Genomic DNA, 21700 nt, shown 5'->3' with positions numbered 1-21700 from the left:
GTGCCTGGGTGGTGTGAGATGACAGGAGTTCAATCCCTGTTCAGTCTGTGTGGAGCTTGCATGTTCTCCCTGTGTCTGCATGGGTTTCCTCTGGGTGCTCTGGTTTCCTCCCACAGTCCAAAGATATGCTGTTCAGGTTCCCCATAGTGTGTGAGTGACATACAGAGAGAGTGTGTTCCACTGATGTATGGATGAGTGACCCATTGTAAGTTGTGTATCTAGCAATTTAAGTCACCTTGGTGAATAAGGTGTGTGGGCTGGTAACACTACATAGTATCCATTGTAAGTTGCTTTGGAGAGAAGTGCCTGCTAAATAAATAAATGTAATGTAATAGTGGAGGGCCACTCTTGAAAGACTCATGGGATCACAGTGGTGCTCAGACCTGCTCTCAAAATACCTCTGTAGCCTTCGCGGTAGAGGTTTTCAAAGATATTTCTTTATTTTAATCTTATGCGACAAACCCCAGAAGAGCAGGCTATGTTTTCCCACCACTTGCTCTTTTTTCCCCTCACTACTTCCGAGGCTACATGTTCAGTAGGGCGCTACAGAGAAAGCAGCGAAACCCAAATGAACAGTGGTAAGAAGGGTTAATTTTTCACAGTGACCAAAAGGCTCACAGCAGGAGAACCACTTGAGACCCAAGGGAATGGCCAAACAGCTGGTTCACACCTCTCCACTGGCTGCACTGTCTGACCAACATCTGACCAACATCTACTCCTTATATTCTACATGTCCCAGCATCCCATTCGCTAATGACTTTGAACTGTATCATTTTGCTGATTCACTTATCACTTTAAAATAACATTTGTGCTTCCAAACGTAAAACTAAGCTACTCAAGTGGCTCACAACAGCATGGCTGCTTTCTGGGACTAGAAATAGCAGCCTCAGATTCACAAGTCCTCAACTTGCTGGATGCTCAAATGCTGCATAAGGACAGAGATGATGATGGGATGAACTCGTCGCAACTTGTGAAAGTGAGACCTTTGCTGAAAGGAAACTGTTGCAGAAGAACATCTCCCTGCAAAGCTACGGAGTGCAGGTGTTGCTGAGATCAACCAAATGGAATCACTGAACACCCCACAGAGAGACACAGGAGCTGAGAGTGAATCTGGGGCATTTGCGTTCCACCCAGATTCGACATGCACATGCGCAGTAGAGGCCAGTGGTGGCAGCAGGAACAAGGGCTGGGGCTTATGCACACTCACTGAGCATGCTCCTCACCAGGAACATTAACTCATCCTGCTCCTCTGTGTTTGTAACTTCTGCTGGAGACGTGATGGACAAAACTGCACAATTTATTAACAATAAATTCACAAACGGGAAAAGAGTGGCAGCAAATAGGAGGGTACATAGGATGCTGGGGGCTGACCAACTTCCCTGTGAAGTGGGGGCCGGTGGGACTGAGGGGGCTGTGCGCAGGTGCTGCCTGAGGGACAGTACTGCCTTGAGGGTGGACATGGGTGGTGCATTGGGGCATGGTGCCTTGGGGGTGCTGTTTCAAGTGGGGCCAGGACCATGGTGCCCATTGCCTCGTCAGTCTGTATCTCTCTTACACCAGTGTGGGGTTAGTGGAGAGGCATCTGCGTAGTTCCTGTGCGTGGCACCGTGTGGAGAAGACGGGATTTTATCAGTTCCACAGTATTTTCTCGAATAAATACAGGCTTTCCTCCCATAATGACTGTAATTTGTTCCCAAAAATCTGCTCGTTGGGTGAATTCTTGTAATTAATTACCATTAATTTACATAGGAAACATAAATAATGCCGTTGTGAGCCACAGAAGGTTCATCCATTTTTTCCAAACATGGAAAATTCCTGCCTTGTCTTTAAAATATAGAGAAAATATTAAATTAAGAAAGTTAGGAATATCAGAACTATTCTGGACACCTTTAAATACAGACCCTCGTGTTCAAAACTGCTTATACATCTGCCTGCTCTTTTTTTCTCTCCCCTTTTCCTCTCATGTTATCTTACTATTTTCTTTTTGTTTTATTCTCTTGTTCTAGGGGAGGACGATGGCTCAGCACATTGTGCTGGTGCCTCATAGACCCTGGGCTGCGAGTTTCTTCATGCAAATCCAGGTCAGTCTGTCCAGTTTATAGAGTTTGCATGGGTTTCCTCCAAGTTCTCTGGTTTCCTCCTACAGCTTAAAAATATGTTTCAGGTAAAATGGTGGAATTACTGTTTGTGTGTATATGAGTGAGTGAATAAGTGTGTGTGACTGCCCTGTCTGTGACTGACTAGTGTCCTACCAGGGTAAACTCTGCTTTACACCCTGTGCTTCTGGAATTTGATCTGGACCCGCTATAATCCTGTACCAGACAAGCGGTTACTAAAAATTGATGGAACCTGTTCTTTTATGGGTGTATTTTTTTTTTTTTTTCAAATGATGCTTTTTGAAAATGTAAAGTCTTTGTAAAGTCTTTCTACTTTATTTTAAAGCCCTTTGAGGAGCTGATTTTAAATGCAGTATATAAAATAGAGTATTATTATCATGCAATCACCTAATGCGGCATTTCTCGTAACTACTGTAACTAGTTGCAAAGCCCATATCCTATCTGCTGAGCTATTTGTAAAAGATCACACACACACACACACATTTTCAGAACCGCTTGTCCCATTTATGACAAATTAAAAATGAATCATTATTAATTTGCCATAAATAATTAAGTCATTTGTAATGATACTGCTTTTCAAAAGAATTTTATCAAGTTCTGAACTGATTTGCTTCTCCAACTTAAAACTTTTTAGCTTTTAGGCTCATCATTGTGATACATGGTGGTTTTACATTATGAGGAAAAAGTCACACGATTTCTGAGATGCGTGCAAGCGGGCACACGGCCACAAGATGACTGAGATGCACGGAAGAAGCTGTGCTACGCATTGGGAAGGTGCTGCCAACTGCTGCTGTCCTCAATATCAGCACGGCTTGTGTTTGAATTGAAATTTCTGTTGTCATAAACTGTTTTTTGTTGGCGTGAAATGAAAGATTGTCACACAAATTTCAGGGCATGAATTACGAGTGTTCATAAATTGGAATTTTCTTAATATGAGTGTTATGCAAGGGAATCCTGTATAACAGAGCACTGGAGTATATATTAGATGGCTGCAAAGTTTCAACGCTCCTCACTCAAGTTATAGAGAAGCAAAACATGCAGCTGTGCAATTCATCTCCAGTGTCTGGGTTTTTTTTTTTTTTTTTTTTAAATTCTTGCCCCAAATTTTCTCTGGTTTTGAAAAGCAGAGTGAAAACCTGAGCAACACTCCACTTACAAGTCATAGGTGGGACTGGCAGTTCTGCACTGCAAGACTCTGGAGGTGTATGGACTGAGCCGTCTTTATTAAAATAATTTGTGATATAATTTCAGTGCTTCTCTTTTCCAGGTCACTGGAAGAAGACTGTGCTTTTGGCGAACATGCAGCTGGGGGTCCACTCTGCTGGTGGAGAGAGAATGCTCAGTGAAGTCTCCTGGCGGACATGCGGGTAAAACAGGCCGGCGTTTGTGGCAAGAAGCAGGCCCATGCAGACGTCCCTCTCCGTCCCCCCACACACACCCAGAATTAAATTGCCTACCCTGACACTAAGGGTAATGAGGACCTGGGATGGTAGTGGGAATTTGGAGAGTGGGGGCAGGGAGTTTCACTGTGATTTTCCATATGGAATTTCAAGGCATTAGTACATGTTTGGATGAGGGGGGGGTCAAGGTAGGTGGCCGGCAGCTGGTCTCCCTAGGGCGAGGTCAGCAACAGCCAGTACTTTATCCCCCCCTTCTCTCTGGCTCCCCTCCTGCCTACCCTCAGGCGTGACCGGGGGCACGCCGCACTGCCCCCTCCCTCCTTGCTCCGGATTGGCCGACGGCTCCCAGGGGGTGTGGCGGCTGGGGGTGATGGTCATGCTGAACTCTGCCTCGTTTGAGAAGTCAAAACAATCTGGGATTCAACACAACAGAACCGGAGAGGATGCGCCCCTTAGTGGCTGAGGTGAACAAGCCATTCACACGTGAACATTACCGTTTATTCCCCCTGAGAGAAATGTACACATGTACAGCATTCAGTGGTATAGCCCCCGTAGCCCAGTGCAGCTTGCTACTGCGAGGTCTAGGTTCTCAGGGGCAGCAAAGAAGCAGAGAGAGAAGAGAGACAAACAGACCACAAGCGCACAGTACTGGCACAGTCAGAGGACACCAAATGAAGAAAAATGAGACACTGGTATCAAAGAGCACAGACAAGTAGTCTGGATCCACACGAGCTGCTTGTCATAAAGGCAAAGGGTGGCGAGAACGGGGTGTATGGCTATGAGACAAGGAGAAACATCTCCCCTCTTTTCCATTATTGTATTTTGGGAAGAATACCAGAACAAAGGGTTTTTTAAATCTGCACTGGCTCCTCGTATGCGCTGGTACTCATTTTGTTTGTAACTCACCTTTACTATTGCCATAATCAATAATCAATTAATACTTATTAATACAGACATCCAAACATATTTATGGGTTAGGTTCTGCAACAATTTGGGATGAAGTCGTAATAAAAAATAATTTTCATATTTTTGGATTAAAACAAAAACATTTGAAATTACTGAAAATGCTGTTTCAGCAAACTCCTATTCAATGACAATTGTTGATTGATGGCTTTTGCCATCTTGTTATTGATCCCAGACACGCAAGAAAACCAGATATCAGCTGTAAACACTGTGAAAGTGAGTTGAATGAAGGTGGCACTAAGGTCTCACTAGTCTTTCAGTGCGTTTTAATGTCATTTATTGGCTAGAAATTTAAACACATGTCATTGTCAGAAATTTTAGAAAGCAAGAAAATTCAATTAAAAACAAATACTGATTAAACCGGAAAATATTTCTATCTTCAAAAATTCCCAACTCAGCTGTTTGTAACATAAGGAGCCAGTGACCTGACAGTGTCAGATTTTCTGAAGGTTATCTGGGCAGGGCCCTCATCCACTTCAAATGAAGTATAATTTGAAAAGATTTGCGGACGTCTCTCTCCGCTCTTCCACACACCCAGAATTACACCACCTACCCCGACACTAAAGGTAAGAGGGATAGAAACCCATCTGGAGATCCAAACTCATTTGCAGTGCGAGTTTTGATCTGCAGACATATCACTGGTCTACTGCATCGATCCCAAGTGACCCCCCATAGCACTTACCCACCTCCTCTATCCAGCCAGCATTTCTGTGAAGTCCATCAATGTGGAGACCTGCAGATGAGCCCAACTCCCAGGCTGAAACTGGGGGGTAAGGGGCGGGAGACGGAGCCCTTACCCTCTCGTTTCCAGCGGTGGCGACGGATGGAAGCTGCTGTGACGGCCGTGCGGGAGATGCGGCTCACGGTGGGCGTCACCTCCACCTGCAGGATCTTGCGCCCGCGGGAGCCATCTGGGGCAGTCGCCGGCAATGAGTTCTTCATAGCGTTTGCCACCTTGGGGAAACAAAAGGGTCCAGAGGTCAAAGGGCTCCAAACACAGACACAGGAGCGGCACGAATAAAAACACCAGGAATAACAAATGAGGCTAAATTTAATGATGCCAAGTTCTACCATCAGGATTCATTCCCCCCTGCTCACTGTGGCCCTTACGTACCAGGAAGCATGAGGCTCACGTCTTACCAGGAGGGGCTGTGTGTAGAGCTCCAGCTGAGCTCGGTACAGGATGTCGTCAAGCGCCTCCCTCCCCAGGTCCCACTCGCCATTGTATCTGGAGGAGGATGGCAGCTTCAGGAAACATGGACATCCCAGCCAACGCTCCGATAGGATGCACACGCACTCACACACTCGAGACAGACACCGGCAAGCTAAGAAAGTTCTTCCAAGCACAACTAATGAGCGGCGCTAAGGAACAAAACCCAGTTCAATATTTGTCCAGATAAAGGGATAACGGAACTCAAGAACTGAGTTTCCCGTCTAAATTAGTTTTTCTCCCTCCTCCTTATTGTTTTCATTGCTTTGTGTCTTCAGAGTAATTTCTCAAGAGCTCCTTAGCCTGGTCCCAGCTCCAGCTGAAAGCAATCATCGCTCAATCACGGCTTCCCATGCCGTTTTGCCACACTAGTCATTATTCTAATGATGGAAGGTAAACAGTGTGAGAAGGTGCTGCGTGACTGTGCCCTCCTTATCGCTCCTTTGGCTCCACTCAGAGGAGAAGTTCCTGAAGGCAGAAGAGTGTGGGAAGCATTAATACGGGAACCCTGGGGCCCAAACGCTGCACACCAGCCGTTATCAGAGTGCAGCTTCAAAGACATGGGGTAAAAAGGTTCCAAGTCAGGATCGTCAGGGACCAGTCATCAACAGGTCTAATCCTCTTTGCATTGACAGCTCGCTGATAAACAGGAGTGCCTGGTCCCTCTTCGCACTGCGGCTCTAATCCCCGGGGCTGTAATGTACTGTTATGGACTCATTCGATGGGTGGCGACAGCACTAAGTCCCCCATGAATGCTAGCAGCAGGGGTGTGTGTCCTCATTTACTACCTGTGACCTCTCGGTGTGGCCAAAGCGAAACCCACCATATGCAGATTATATTGCGGTACAAAGAGGAACTGGAGGATTTTGCTGAGCCCTGGCCTGCAATAACTCTTAAGTACTGAGGTTTATTAAAGATCGGGAAGAACTGTCACCATGTTGCCGAAGCGAGGATGTCAGTACGGCGATAAGTGAAGGACCATTTAAAAGGTGAGAATAATTTCTGATTCCAGTGATGTGACATATGAGATTGAACCTAGGTTTCACTATGATAATTGTGATTTAAGTTTGTTCTTTGGGGTGTGACTGTAACTATCTACACAAGTGCTGTTACTGAATGGTTGCCGGGTGGTGACAGGCACCCACAGATTGTTACCAATAAAATAAAATTTATTTTGGAAAATACATGTATTTTATACACACTTTCAGAACCGCTTGTCCCATACGGGGTCGCGGGGAACCGAAGCCTACCCGGTAACAAAGGGCGTAAGGCCGGAGGGGAAGGGGACACATCCAGGACGGGACGCCAGTCCGTCGCAAGGCACCCCAAGCGGGACTCGAACCCCAGACCCACCAGAGAGCAGGACTGTGGTCCAACCCACTGCGCCACCACACCCCTCTTATTTTATATAGATTTCACTCATTTGCTTTATTTTTCCCATCGCTGTAGTGTTTACGGCATTTTTATTTGACGTTGTTCTTCCCGGTGAAATGTTGTGCACATGAAAAGTTTATCGCATGGGGGGAATAACAGAAAAACATGTTGAAGCGTTGGATGAGACATTTGATGATGCTTCCTCCGATGAGACCCATAAAAGACATACATCCTAAGCTCCTTCAAATGGAGGAGTCCCACTCTCACACACGACACACACCGACAACACACTCACATGGCGTGATAAACAGCAGTCAGCATCTGCACCATGAATTCGGGGTCCAGCACCACGCGGTTGCACGGCTCCCTCCACAGCTTCTGCTGTTGCCGTGGAAACCCGCACACGCATAACCTGCGCAGTGGAAGTGAGAGAGAAAGAAAGATGAAGTCAGAGGGGACTCAGCATACAGCGTTGCAGTACGGAGACCCATCCTGTTCGGAGGGCTATGCTGAAAAAATCTGGAAGTCGGTGTTGTGGAATCTGGAACATTATACATTAAGAATCTTATTTACTTATTTTATTTGGAATCTTTGTACCAAAAGCACACTCAAAGAACATGTTTTGATCACAAGCAGAGATCATTAACCATTAACTACATGACCTTATGCTCCTGGAATGACATGATGATCAGTTCAGTTCAGTTTACAGTCATAGTACCACCCCACGCAACGTAACCTCAAAGCGCTCAGTGCAGAGCGGAGTGAAAATGGAGTGAATTGCAACATGTAGCACTGGTAGTTATAACAACATCACACAGTGAGAAGTGGGGAAAAGATCAAGGCCTGAACAGGAGGAAGAACCTTGGTGGGTCCAAGGCCACCTGGCCAGCCTTCCCTCCCAGACATGGCAACGTTCCACAACACACAAGAACCGCCAGGCAATTTTTGGAGTGGCCAGACACTCATGTGCAGCCCTCATGTGGCCAGCAGGGGTCTTCAGTGGGTTATACAACAGTTTTTTTAATTTATAAAAATGTATGTTTGAAGGTACAAAATGCAAATCTTGAGCATATGGTTCTTCTTAAAAAAAAAAAATCTGTCATGTATTGCTGAGACCCAAAGACATTCCCTTAGGAAGCAGAGGAGGCGAATCTCCCTTCCTTGCCCCTCCCTTCCCTTTACAGCAACAGGTGTGGACACAGGTGTCGATAAAGCCGGAAGCCTATGAGCGTAGTGGGGATCGAGACCCATGCTGTTTGACAGCATCAAACCCAAAAGGCATTACCATTAATATTTCATCATAACTTTATGGGCCAGCAGGTGGCACAGTGGTTACAGCCATCACCTTCCAATGAAAGGACCCGGGTTTGAATCACTGATCTTGTAATGCTCTTGATCAAGGTACTTATGCTGAATTCCTAAGGTACAAATTACCCAGCTGTATAAACTGGCTAATAACTGCAAGTAATTTAGTGTATAAACCAAACACCGTGTAAGCATACAATCATATTATACAATATAGATTCTAATAAAAACAGTAACAATGTTAATAATACTAGTAGTAGGCTCTTCATACACAAAATGATACATGCTCTCAGGATGAAACAAACATTTTGGGAAGATGGTGTTTAAGCACTTTCTTTTCCATCAGGAGTGGAACACCAGGATGGAGGATTCTAGGATGTCCGCACTCACCGTGAGCTTATCCTGCACACTGACTGGTAGGAAGAAGACGGCATATAAACCACAGCAGAGTTGTAGCACAGCATCAGGAATGCAAGCACCTCAAACCTGCAGTCAGGAAAAACAGCGTTAGGTTTCATATGTAGCCAATGCTTAAAGTACTAGTTAGCACTACATAAAAATGAATCCATTATCAATTTATTGGTGTTTGATTGTGTTTGACTGTGTGTCCACTGCAGGGCAATCAGACACATTCATCGGCTGTGGAGCACCAGTGCTATCTGGTGTGCCACCCTTGTGAAAAAGAGTAAGTATGGGGACAGCTGGTAGTGCTACTGTCTTTGGACCCAGAGGCTGTAGGTTTGAATCCCACCTCTGGCTGTAGTACCCTTGAACAAGGTACTTACCCTAAATTGCTCCAGTAAAATTACCCAGATGAACAAATAAGTGTAAAGTACCTTAATATTGTAAGTTGCTTTGGAAAAAGAGTGTCAGAAATGTAATAATCACAGGAAGGTTAACTGAAGGGCTGTTGAGAGCAGAGCTTCTTCAGGGAAGAACAGTAATCTTTGCAGAGTTCAGAGGAGAACATCACAAGCTTTGGCTACGTGGCATTAACTTATCACACCTCCTGAGGCTACACAGCACGTAAAGCGTAAAGTGCCATAGGAATCCTAGGAATATCAAATGTGCGGCCAGTGAGATCACTGCATTGCAGCTTAATTAGAGGAATTTGGGCTAACATACAGCCTATGGAACACTCTGCCTTGTAAGGTCGATGCAGGGCTTTGCACCGCCTTTCCGGCAGATGAGGAAGAGCAAAGCACAGGCAAGTCGAGCGGGAGGAACTGCTCACAGGCAGACTGCTTGGTCACACTCGGGCTGCTGGTCATCTGATGTATTGCAGCACACTTCCGTACCTCTCTCCTATCTCACACGCAGCTGTTGGGAAACCTGCTCAGCCGTAGTAAATTCTGACTAGTAGCAGCATTGTGATCACTCTAGCAGTCACAGTCAACACAATAAGCAGACATTTCAAGATTAAACATACACCCCAAGCAGTTTTGTTTTGTGAAGCTGAGCACTAATGTTGGCCTGCATCCCAGGCATTACAAAGAGGTTAACACAGATAAGGTGCAGCAGTTACACTTCTTTAGCTGATGCTTTTCTAAAGCAACTTACAATGATTTACCCATTTATACAGCTGAATAATTTTACTGGAGCAATTCAGGGTAAATACCTTGCTCAGTGGTACTACAGCTAGAAGTAAGATTTGAACCTGCAACATTTGGATTCAAAGGCAGCAGCAATAACCACTATGCTACCAACTATCCAGTTAAATCTGCTTCTGTGGAAAGAACTGACAGGGCAGCAGCAACCATCTGCATATGGAATGGAAAAATGCTCCCAATGATAGCATGTCGTGTGGGGGGACAAAGTGAGAGCTGGTTGTGAGGCAGGATATTAAAAATGCAAAATGAGCATCAATTAGCATATTTGATTGCTGTCTCCCCTAATAAAGAACGGTACAGTAATAAGCCAACTGACAACCCCCCCCAGGTGAAAGTAGACAGCAGGACCAAGGACATGCCTGTGAATACAGTCCACGTGTGCCCAGGGCATTACCTATTTTGTGCTGTGAAGGTCTCGCGCTGGGGGTGCAGGCCGCTGTACACCACCCTGATGAGGTCGTGATGGCTGAGGGCTCCCTCTGTCAGTGCTATGGACCCCAGGCTTGAAGGCTGGAGATGGGCAGATGCAGAGGAAGCGAGGTCAACCGGAACTCCTGTACACACAGGCCCTGAAAACACAGCTTCTCCGACACATTGGTGCGGTCGCCGCTCCCCCCGGTGGCCTTATGAGCCGCATAGCATCTTATCGCTTACCCTCCATCATCCACAAACACCAATCATGACATTGTTCACCTCACAGCGCCTGAACGCGGAACGTCTGCTCCCCCTGGTGCGTCCAACTGTTAACAGGACCGTTGCACTCTCCTTGACCATACAAAAACACCGAAGGCACGGCACCCTCCAGAAACTTTTCTAAAGACTGAGGGAAAAACCCACTCGGTAAATGGCTCCGATCTCAGTGATCGATACACAGGAACCTCACTGGGGAAAAGGAGCAGAATAAACCCACAGGTCTGGGCTGGTCACAGTATGTATGGCACACGGGTATGGCTGTGTGTGTGTATATGTGTGTGTGCATATGTGTGTGTGCTAGGTGTGCAGATATCCATGAATGATATCATCCCTGCAAGGAAAACTGAGGAGAGAAAGGAGATAGCAGGGCAGCTGTATATGAAGATCTACTATGGTTTCTTGGTGTGTGGGGGGGGGGGGCAGTGTGCAGGTGACTTGTCACACACTCCATCAGGGGATGGACACACACTCAGTGACTGTGTGGCTGCTTGAATCAAGGGCAGCCTGTTAACCAAAGTGGAGATCACTTTCGGGGGGGTTAATATTAGGTATACTCTATAAGTTATTCATTATGGTAGCCATTAGTCAACTGTCTTCTTTGTTTGTATCTGTTTTTCTACCTTTATGCCTGTGTTACCGCGCTCTGTGTCACTGCGTGAGAAGAGTGCTCTCTAAAAATAAAAAATAAATAAATAAATAAATAAATTCCGCATGCGAGGCAGCTAGCAGACAGATGCTAATGCAATTTCATGTGGAACTGCTCCCTGGCCTGGAAAACTGTGGTATCTAACATCCCTCTCCACACCCACCCAGCCCAAAGCCTCACCCACCCCCTCACAGGCTGAACAGCACCTTTTTCAAGTGATCAATCCCACGCACACACAAGCACAGCAATACGCTTCCCTACATACACACACCTACACACTCATTGTACTTCTCGTCTTCCCTCCTGTATCATGTGCCTCAGTTGACTGAGTCACACCATAGCCAACTAGAACAGCTGAGTCCTTCCGATAAGCACTTCTCAGCGAGACCAGCAGACGAGATGCAGATGGAGATACGACTCTACATGCAGTAACACAGTCTCCATTGACAGCAAAAGACCAGAATGAGGCTCTTTGGTGAACTTCACAGCAGGCAATGTCTTTTCTGAACACCGTTTGGAGGAACACCTTTTTGCCTTTTTGGAAAGGAGAACCCTTATCGGGCTTCTTCAGAACCCCTCCATCAGGTGGGTAAGTCCCAAGTGTGTTCAAACCTGCGGGCTCTACCCTCCATGTCTTCCCGTCCTCCATCTTTTACCAGAGAGAGAAGAACACCACAAAGTCTACATCCTTACAGGTAAAGAGCTCTTACGTACTTCATGGTATATGGAGGGTTTGGAGAGCGAAGGGATGGTGAAAGACAGCAGTTTGCCATTTCCTTCCTTGTCCACAATCTCCTGCAGAGCAGCGGGGGGGAAACAAACATGGCATTCTCTAAGTCTTTATGTTTGGACAATGTTCACTTCTTCAGTGTACTTGTGACTGATGATGGAGGTGCTGACAGTTGGTGAACAAAACAGAATAGGATTGAATAGAATAGAATAGAATAGAATAGACTTTATTGTCCCTTTCCACGGAAATTTGTCTTGGACATCATGACACGGCCAGTGCACAACACTGGACTCACATAAAACAATACATGCCCTAACATACAGTTAAAAAATAAAAAATAAAAAGTTAAAAAAATAAATAAACATACAAAGTTAAAAATCTCTATATACCAGTCTAAAACCTCAGTTTTGGAATTCCCTATTTAAAAGGGAAAATCTGGTTATTTGACTACCAACAGTCACCAGCTATATGACACCCTTGGTCTTCCCTGAAGGTGGAAAACAGAGCAACCCAAACAATCCACAGCATCCTAAACAGTCAACCTCATGGCTGAGCTCTGAATACAATGCGGGGGTCCTATAATCTCCACTCCTACCCCTCTGCCCCCAACATTGGGCTCAGTGTTGAAGAACCCACCAGGTTATATATGCCCAAAAGGAGTGCCTCGATGCAGCCGTTGCTTTGGCGATCTCTGCTGGCAGTGGCGCGCAGGTACACCCAGAGCAGCTCGGGCAGGAACTGCAAGGTGAAGCGACGCAGGCGTTCCTCGGAGCTACGGTACAGCTCAAACAGCTGGTGGCACACGGGCTCCAGGAGCTGGGGTATCGTGTGAGAGACTTGTGAGAGACTCGTCAGAACGCAGCTTGCACACACGAGTACACACAGTGAAAGGTTACCTTGTAACGTAATGACGTGCTGATGACTGCTGGACAAACAGCTTGCACTGTACTGCACAAAGCAATTGGACAAGTCCTTTATGGCCCTACGTCACCATGACTTGTTCTTCATCTAACATCTTTCACCTAGAGGGCGATTCTAGACATGCTGAGTTACACGTCTGAGAACGACCACAGTTGGTGCTCTCAGCTGACCTGTGCGCTTTAATCTCTCCCTTAAGGTCCCCAAATATTCATAAGAGCGCTGGAGCCAGGCTGTGGCAGATGACGGATTTCTTTCAAAGCGAGGGGAGTAGACAGCCGCTGATCAGAGCAAAGTGAGAGCTGAAGCACCACCAGTTCTTCCAGGATTTACAAATTTCCACCATTTTTTCTTCCCTCTTTTCTACAAGCAAACCAACATATTGCAGGGCAGAAGTCTTGTGCTGAGGGCTTTGCCAAAGAGGGAGAGAAATGGTTAACAAGTGGCCAAGAATGAACAATTAACTTGGGCAAATGGAGATGGACGCCGAGGGAGCAGTCAGACCAATGGTTGCGGAAAGAAGCAGTGCAATTGGTCCCGATGCCACACGGAGCAATAAAGTCTGGGCCAATCAGAGCAGAGGTGGTACAGCTATGAGACTAATGGGGGGCACTTGAGGTTTAACAAAGTACAGTAATACCTCACCCTATGTCATTTCGTGTTGCATCGATTTTGACTTTACGTCGGTCAGCCGAAAATATAAAAAATTGTTAAAAATCACTTAAAAACAATAAAAAAGTATAAAATCAAATAAAAATAAATGTTAAAATATATAAAATAATATATTGTAATCTATAAAATCAATTAAAAGCTTAAAAATAAAAAAAAATATTTGTCTTATTTACCTGCCGTTCGGTGCCGATAACATCGAGTTCTGCCACGTTATTTGTTTTTTCTTTACTTTAGCATTAATTTAAGTGTATACACTTGAGGGGAATGCTTATTAGGGGTTTATAGGGGGGTATAAACCGGTTTTTTTAGGGGTAATTTCGTTTTCCGTCGTTTTTCGACTTAAGTTGTGCCCTTTGGAACCAATTAACGACGTAGGGCAAGGTATTACTGTGGTCCCGATACCACACGGAGCAATAAAGTCTGGGCCAATTAGAACAGAGGTGGTACAGCCATGAGACGAATGGGGGGCACTTGAGGTTTAACAAAGTAACTCAGTGTCAGTGTTGCTCCAGTCGACCTTCAAGTTACATGTGGTGATATTGTGAACGGTCAATAGACCACTGTGCAGCAGCCGCAATGGCGCTAAACCCCGCCATAAGAGTTTCCATTCCTTTGAGGACTGTCTGGAGAGCTGATATCCTTGCCAATTTATCACGGGAGACAGCAATCTCACGGTTTACAGGCCGCTCCCAAAAAATGTGTCCAGTCATTAGAGGCATGAAAAGGCAATCCTGGCAGAATTTGGAGCTGCTGGAGCTAAACGGCAAAGCTCAGATACAGAGTGAATTACAACTGCCACGGGGACTGTGGAAACTGCATAAGCAGAGAGGATCCCAGGAGAGGAAAAAACAGCACTTACATGCACACGATGGAACATACTCCTATGCCTTGAAGCACTGAGTTATTATGATCCTCATCCTCATCATGATCATCTAGTTTATTCATAGTCCAATACAATAAAGCCCTGCACCCATGGCAGGCTGAATATGACTAACTTCACCATTTTTGAACCAAATTCTTTCAGATATGAGTAAACCAGGTGGAAGCTATGATGCTGAAACTCAAAAACCCTACAGGCCCATTTACTGGAACTACAACGTTGTCTATCCACCTGATACCGACAGCCCAGCTTGATAAGGGTGCAAAACCCAATGTGTGAAATGGAATGCAGATGGGCGCTTTTCTTGTAAATTAAGCACTGAGGTACTACAATCCCCCCACCGCTGACTTTTCTGTTGAGTCACAGGTGAGTGGGATAATAGGAGGCCTTTGTGACAGCTCACCACCAGGCAGGGATGGTCGAGCAGGGTGGGAAATCAGCTGGGATGGTGAGAGGTGTGGGAAATCAGCATCTTGCGTTTGAGCACTCAGCAAAACCACGGAAACAAACCACAGGCGACAATGATGAGAACGATGGCCTCCGAGCCGGTTCCCATCAGACTCAAATGCAAGTGCCCCTCAGTCACATGACAAGTCTTTCAACATCAGTCACCACTGAACTTTCCAACTCTTGAAGAAATGCCCCTAGAAGGAAACAGAAACTGAAAGCGGCACAGGGTCTGTCCCACCTCACTGTTGGGGTCCTGGATGACTCGGTAGAGCGCAGGCACCAGGGACTTCTTCAGGGAGAGGCTGCCCGCATAGCTGGGGATCTGGGTTTCGGGTAACGTCTGCGGGGTTCGAACAACTATTATTCAGTACACATTCTAAACAGGACTGTGGGCTTTGTCATGCTCATGTCGGCAAACGCCCACGGTGTCTTACGAGCAGTTATAGACCTTCTCAGACACGAGCGACTGAATCTCGAGGGCAAATGTGGGAACAAGTAAAACCAAAACTTTTATTCAAAAGCCCCTGAGCAGAGACCCATCAGGTGTTCCATCAGCTGGAAAATGTCCAAACTGTGTGTCATTACAGGTCTCCTTTCCTACTGAAAGTTACTCATGCTGGTACACATGTGGATGAGAGGAGACCTCCAGTGAGAGCTCCATCACGGTAATTAGCCCTTCAAAGCTGTATGGAGGTGCTGCTAATGTAGTGCTGCAACTGAGATCTTGCTCTGTACCATAAAAGGAAGTACAAGCAACAGTAATAATCTGAATTGACCATAAACATTATAATCTTTTATAGTGTTAGGGTTTTTCAGTTTAAGCACACTCATTTATTAGAACCATTTATCTGTCACCGTCTTCCGTGAGCAATGGTAAAGACCAAAGTGCTTGGTGACCATGAAACTGGTGAGAAATGGGTAGGAGTACCCACCTTGAATTCTGAGAGCCATTCCTCCACTACTCCTTTCTCTGGACCCAGCATCTTCTCCAGGCCCCACGCCTCACCTCCCTGTGGGACAAATTGGACAAAACGAGTGGCCGTGTCATCCAGGACAAAAGAACTGCAAGTGAACCATACATTTTTTTATTTATTTTTGGGATGAAGCAGAGAGCTCATCTTGCAGGCAGTGGCAGTCACTAGGACCACCAGCACAAAAACAATGGTGGTGTGTGTATTTTCATGTATTCATAGCACTATGAGAATTTAGTCTGGATTAGCAGTGACCACAGGCGCGGGGGGGGGTCCTCCACCCCTTGTCCAATGAGTCCACACGGTTGGATCCACGCGAGACACACTCAAAGTCTTCAGGCAAGGCTGTCCTTGGATGTTACGCAAGAGAGACCAGGCTTGTCAGAAATGATATGCACAGCGGCCTTCACAGGGCAAAGTGCAGCAAAGTCCCAGAGAGGGTGAGTCTTCCTCTGGGCTGTGGGATGCTGACCAGGCTCCTTCCTTGGGCACCTTCCCAACCCCGCGTGGCACAGGGTTTGACCAAACAAAGCCAAATTTGAACTTACTGCACTGGGCTGATGGCTCTTGTACAAAAACACACAGGACAGCTGGTAGCGTAGTGATTAGAGCTGCTGCCTTTAGATCTAAAGGTTGCAGGTTTGATCCCCACCCTTTGCTGTAGTACCTTTGAGCAATGTAGTTACCCTAAATTCCTCTGGTAAAATTACCCAGCTGTATAAATGGGTAAATAGTTGTAAGTGGCCTTAGAGAAAAGTGTCAGCTAAATGTGAAACACATTTGTCCAGCAATTACTTGTCTACTGATATTTTGACATTTAGTTATTTTGTTGAGCTTCATCTTGTCTTTTTCTTTTTGATCATATCTACACTTTAAAGAGGGGCAGTGGTGAGGTGGGGCAGGTGTGATGTAGTGGTGAGAGCTGCTACCTTTAGACCAAAGGTCACAGGTTCAAATCCCAGCTATTGAACCCTTGAGCAAGGTACTTACCCTAAACTGCTCCAGTAAAATATGCAGCAGTATAAATGGGAAAATAACTATAAGTAGCTTAATGCTGTGAGTTGCTTTGGAGAAAGTGTTGGCTAAATGAATAAATGTACATTGTTACTGTGGGATGGATAACTGAAAAGCTCTAAATGTCTGTGGCAAGACTGATATAGTAAAGTACCACTGGAGAAAAGTAGCAGCTAAATAATTAAGTTCTTCAGCAAAAAAGGACCAAATGTGGGTAATCAAAAAACTGATCTAATCAGTTACTTCAAAAAAACTACACCATTAAAAGTGAAATGAATCCTCCAAAAAGCTACTAGGGAGAAGGGTATCTGGTTAAAAATCTTCTCAAGTGTCAAGTAACTCATAAATAAAATATTTATAGGTGTCTTCAATAAATTCAATGTTGTACTCTATCAAGGTTAAATGCTATAAATAGCAATCAAACTGAAAACAAAGGCCCTCAGTCTCCTGGCAGGTGTGATGAGCATATTAACTGACATTAATTAATATACTGTTACAAACATTCTAGATGTTTTAAAACTAGCTCTGCAGTTCTTCACCTCTGGTCCATGGACCCCCTGTGGGACTGTGGATGGGCTTCAACAGCTTCAATAGAGTTAAAAATACAATAAAAATATTATTACATTGTCACTATGTTATTATTCTATATAAACTGAATCAAACTAGGATACAATAAACGGTACAATATTTTCTCCAAACCCTTTTATGGATATTTTTCTTCTTAGATTTCATCAGTTTCTTAAAGAGGTCCATGGCCTAAAAAAGGTTAAGAAAAATACTTAACAAATACCATTCATTCCAACTCACATTCCCCCCCCAGAGTTCTGGCATTACGTCCCCCGTCTGTGAATGAACTAGGTTGTCGGTAATAAAGGAACGGGACTCAACACTAAACTCTGACTAATCAACATTAAACTATAACAGAGCTCACTAAAATGAGACCATGATAACTCTTTATGATATTAACATATAGCAAAGCATTCATTGTTTTTTCCATTGCTATGGACGTGTAGTGGTTAAGGGTGTCGGTTCAATTTATTTCGCTCCACTGTAGTGTTCATGACTTCTGGACTTACCATAAAATGCTTCAGTATAAATACTCTGTTGTACAAATGCATAAACAGTTGTGTTGCATGACATAGAACACGAACTGAATTTAAAGCCATGGAAATTCTCTCTAAACTGAGTTGTTTGATAATTGCTCCATCGTTCTCAACCTCCCATGCTGAAATCGTAGCCTATTGCTGAAATTTTAAAACTGTTCTTTCCTAAAGTGTCAGCTGTTGCTGTGACAACGCTTGACTAACAGCTGCAATGGCCAGTGAAATCCGGGAACTCGGTGAGAAAGTGTGGCTACTGGTTTACAGTATAAGTAACCAACTGACTGACAGCTGACAATGACCAATGAAATCCACAGAATAAATCAGCTGACTGTTAGGTGCTGCTATTGGTTTACAGTAAATGTGACTTGATTTGTTTTAAGGAAAGTTAGAGGGTGACAGGAATGTAAGAGCACAATTCTTTAGAAGTGTACTTGTGTAAAAGTAAAAAGTGTAATTAGCAAAAACTACTCTGAGAAGTTAAATTTCCTCAGGGATGAATTTAAATACAAGTACTGGACTAAATGTAATGTGTTACTACCCACCTCTGGAAAGACCCCAGTTTAATATTTGAATGATATATTAGAATGTTTGAATGGATGATAGTTTAGCCTTAGTGAAAATTGGGGAAACAGCTGTCATATTATTTTTTCATGTAGTTGACAGTTTTGTCTACAACAGCTTATGCTTTACATAAACTCCTTACAATTATTTACCCAGTTGCACAGCTCGGTAATTTTTATTCGAGCAACTTAGGGCAAGCAGCTTGGTCAAGGGAGGGGTAGGGTATTATTACAATAAATGAAGGAATTCAAACCCAGCACCTTTAATTGCAAGGTAATAGCGCAAACAGCACCTTTAAACTCTTCTTGCCTTGTTTAACTTTCTTCTGTTACATGATGATGTGTAACCCAGCCCAGTCCCATGCTGATCTTCCATTACCTAAACATATTCCATCCGGAATTGCCATCATGTGATTCTTATGACTTTGTTGCTTTGTTCATACTGTATGGACACTGTACGTGGCCTTGGACAAAGGTGTCAGATAAATAAATGTCAGAAGCTACTTACACAATATTTCACCTATTTATGGAGATTTATACTGAAGGAGTCATCTTCAGTCTCTTAAAGAATATACATAACCAGAACTTCTCCAGAAACCACCACTAGTGAGATTATGGTCAAAAACCCAGTTCCTTAACAACTGTGCCCCCTGGTGGTCCACTACTTATATTTATTCATTTAGTTGATGCTTTTCTCCAAAGCAACTTACAATATTAAGGTCACAATTATTACATGCTTATAATCATTTACCCATTTATACAGCCAGGTAATTTTACTGAAGCAATTTAGGGTAGGTACCTTGCTCAAGGGTATTACAGCCATAGGTGGGGATCGAACCTGTGACTTTTAGGTCCAAAGGCAGTAGCGCTAACTACTACACTACTAGCTGGCCCTACTTGTCCAAGAAAGACATAAATACATGGACTCATCTAACCTGCTCTAAGCTTGGTCTCACATATCCTTCCCCCAAATCGCCACAGCTGGCAAGGTGGTGTGGAGGCATACGAGGGACACACGCATGCAATGCGGGACACACCTACAACAGCCCCTATAGCAGTACAAGTTGTACCATCTGGGACACTAGCCACATGGGTTTAAAAATGACTCATGTTTCTATGCCTTCCTTTATTAAAATAACATCAACTGTAAAAATACACCCAAAAAAACTTGCACTAAACTGCAAATTATAGTACAGAGTTATCTTCTACTTAGAGAACACAGCAGCTTGTGTCCCATTTTCATCATTGCGACAAACACCGACACCTTTGACCATTTATTTAGTCTGCAGAATCAGACAAAGGTTTCCTATCTGCGAGTTTCATGTTGTATTTTTATGGTACAGGGTAGAGGAAAGAGGTAGTGAAGCATCAGCCAATTTCCATCATTCTTTAACAACTTGGGTTCCACTGTCAAATGTCAGTAACCTCACTGATAATTTCCATTCATACCCCATGCTGTATCTTCACTTCTCCCTTTCACACTATTTTCACAACCCTGAATAGCTCAACCCAAACCCAGCCCACAGACTGACTGCAGCAAAAAGCTCTTTTTCTTAGTCAGTGGTTTGCTTGTCCCTAACAAGGTAAATGATTCTTAGGTCATCCTATCAATGGGTACTTATGTCGAAGTTAACATTTAATCCAAGACGCCTCGGAAAGATGATGCAGATCAACGAGGCCATGCTGAACACCAGCGTTTTCATTCTGAGCTTCCGAGGCTCGAAAGGTCAGCAGCAGCCTTTAAAGATAGAAAACACAGAGACAGCCCTCAGAGAGAGAAGACAGTGGATGCCTTTATATTTATTCATTTATCTGACACTTTTTCCAAGGCATCATAATGCCAGACATGTATCCTTTCCTTACAATGCTTTACTCGTTTATACAGCTGTGCTGATAGTGGAGGAATTCAGGGCAAGTGGCTCCTTGTGTTATGAACATTAGTTACGAAATTTAAAAGATACAACAATGTGCCCGATTATCCTAGTTGTATTTTCCATACTATTTTGTGTTCTAAAGTATCTTGCTGAGCAAAAGCAACCTGTGTTTTCAAAGCCAGCCACTAGTCAGCAGTAAAACGCACTCAAGCGGAACAGAAATGCAGAACCACATTAATTCAGATCACTTCCACGGTGTTTACAGCCCGTCTGATGCTCCTGCGTGTCGGAGACTAGTAGGAAGATGAGGAATGTTTATGGAACAAATCGACGAACAATCAGTAAATAACTGAAAAAGTAAAAATGAAGATTTTTACAGAACCTAACCCTCAAATAAGTTGAGGAATGTCTGTCTTATAAAAACGTTTAAAAATACGTAATAAAGAAAGTTGAAAGCGGCCACATACTGACAATCATTAGAGATGTTTATGTGATCATCGGCCAGCAACTGGAATTAAGAAATGTTGTCTTCACAACCTAATTTCATTAATTTTAAATGTGTTTTACAAGGGGATGCGGTGGGTTGGACCGGGTCCTGCTCTCCAGTGGGTCTGGGGTTCGAGTCCCGCTTGGGGTGCCTTGCGATGGACTGGCGTCCCGTCCTGGGTGTGTCCCCTCCGGCCTTACGCCCTGTGTTGCCAGGTAGGCTCCAGTTCCCCGCGACCCCGTATGGGACAAGCGGTTCAGAAAGTGTGCGTGTATATCTAGCCATCTTATTTTAATAAGTTACTCTTGAGCCTTTCCCAGTAGCATTGGGCACCAGGCTGAGAGGGGTACATCCTGGAACATGATCATAGAATAGCTATACACCTACATTACATTTATTAATTTAGCTCATAAGGGGTTTTTGAACCGCGCTTTGTCTCGTCTGTCATCCAGGACCTGTCTGCCATGGGAGACCCTACCAGGGGCATGTAGCCCCAGACAACATAGCTCCTGGACTCATTCAGGCACTCAAACCCCTCCACCACGATAAGGTGGCGGTTCACGGAGGAGCCGGGTAGGGTCTCCCATGGCAGACAGGTCCTGGATGACAGACGAGACAAAGCGCGGTTCAAAAACCCCTTATGACAAAAAAATCAAGGCGTCCGTTTACCCCGCCCGGTATGGGGTCACCGGGGCCCCACCCTGGAGCCAGGCCTGGGGGGGG

The 21700-nt window shown here is 44.7% G+C and overlaps 1 protein-coding gene across 7 annotated transcripts in view; it reads right to left on the bottom strand.

Annotated features, from left to right (window-relative positions):
* The window catches only part of LOC108918138 (protein FAM126B), a 51876-nt gene that overhangs the window by 5824 nt on the left and 24352 nt on the right, over positions 1–21700 (bottom strand). For 5 of the 7 annotated variants that reach the window (XM_018725184.2, XM_018725176.2, XM_018725206.2 and 2 more), the window contains 10 exons: positions 15901–15978; positions 15207–15308; positions 12685–12864; positions 12033–12113; positions 10374–10489; positions 8760–8855; positions 7360–7476; positions 5621–5708; positions 5278–5434; positions 3796–3930 (listed from right to left, as the gene is read on the bottom strand). In XM_018725184.2, the coding sequence (XP_018580700.2) occupies positions 3796–3930; positions 5278–5434; positions 5621–5708; positions 7360–7476; positions 8760–8855; positions 10374–10489; positions 12033–12113; positions 12685–12864; positions 15207–15308; positions 15901–15951 (1123 nt within the window). In that variant the 5' untranslated portion in view covers positions 15952–15978. The remainder of the gene's footprint in view (positions 1–3795; positions 3931–5277; positions 5435–5620; positions 5709–7359; positions 7477–8759; positions 8856–10373; positions 10490–12032; positions 12114–12684; positions 12865–15206; positions 15309–15900; positions 15979–21700) is intronic. The other 2 variants (XM_018725216.2, XM_018725226.2) reach the window with 1 other exon arrangement.

Source organism: Scleropages formosus, chromosome 14 (assembly GCF_900964775.1).
Source record: "Scleropages formosus chromosome 14, fSclFor1.1, whole genome shotgun sequence".
NCBI classification, from domain to species: Eukaryota; Metazoa; Chordata; class Actinopteri; order Osteoglossiformes; family Osteoglossidae; genus Scleropages; species Scleropages formosus.
Note: the sequence above shows the minus strand (reverse complement) of the source record. Positions and strands in the feature narration are given on the sequence as shown.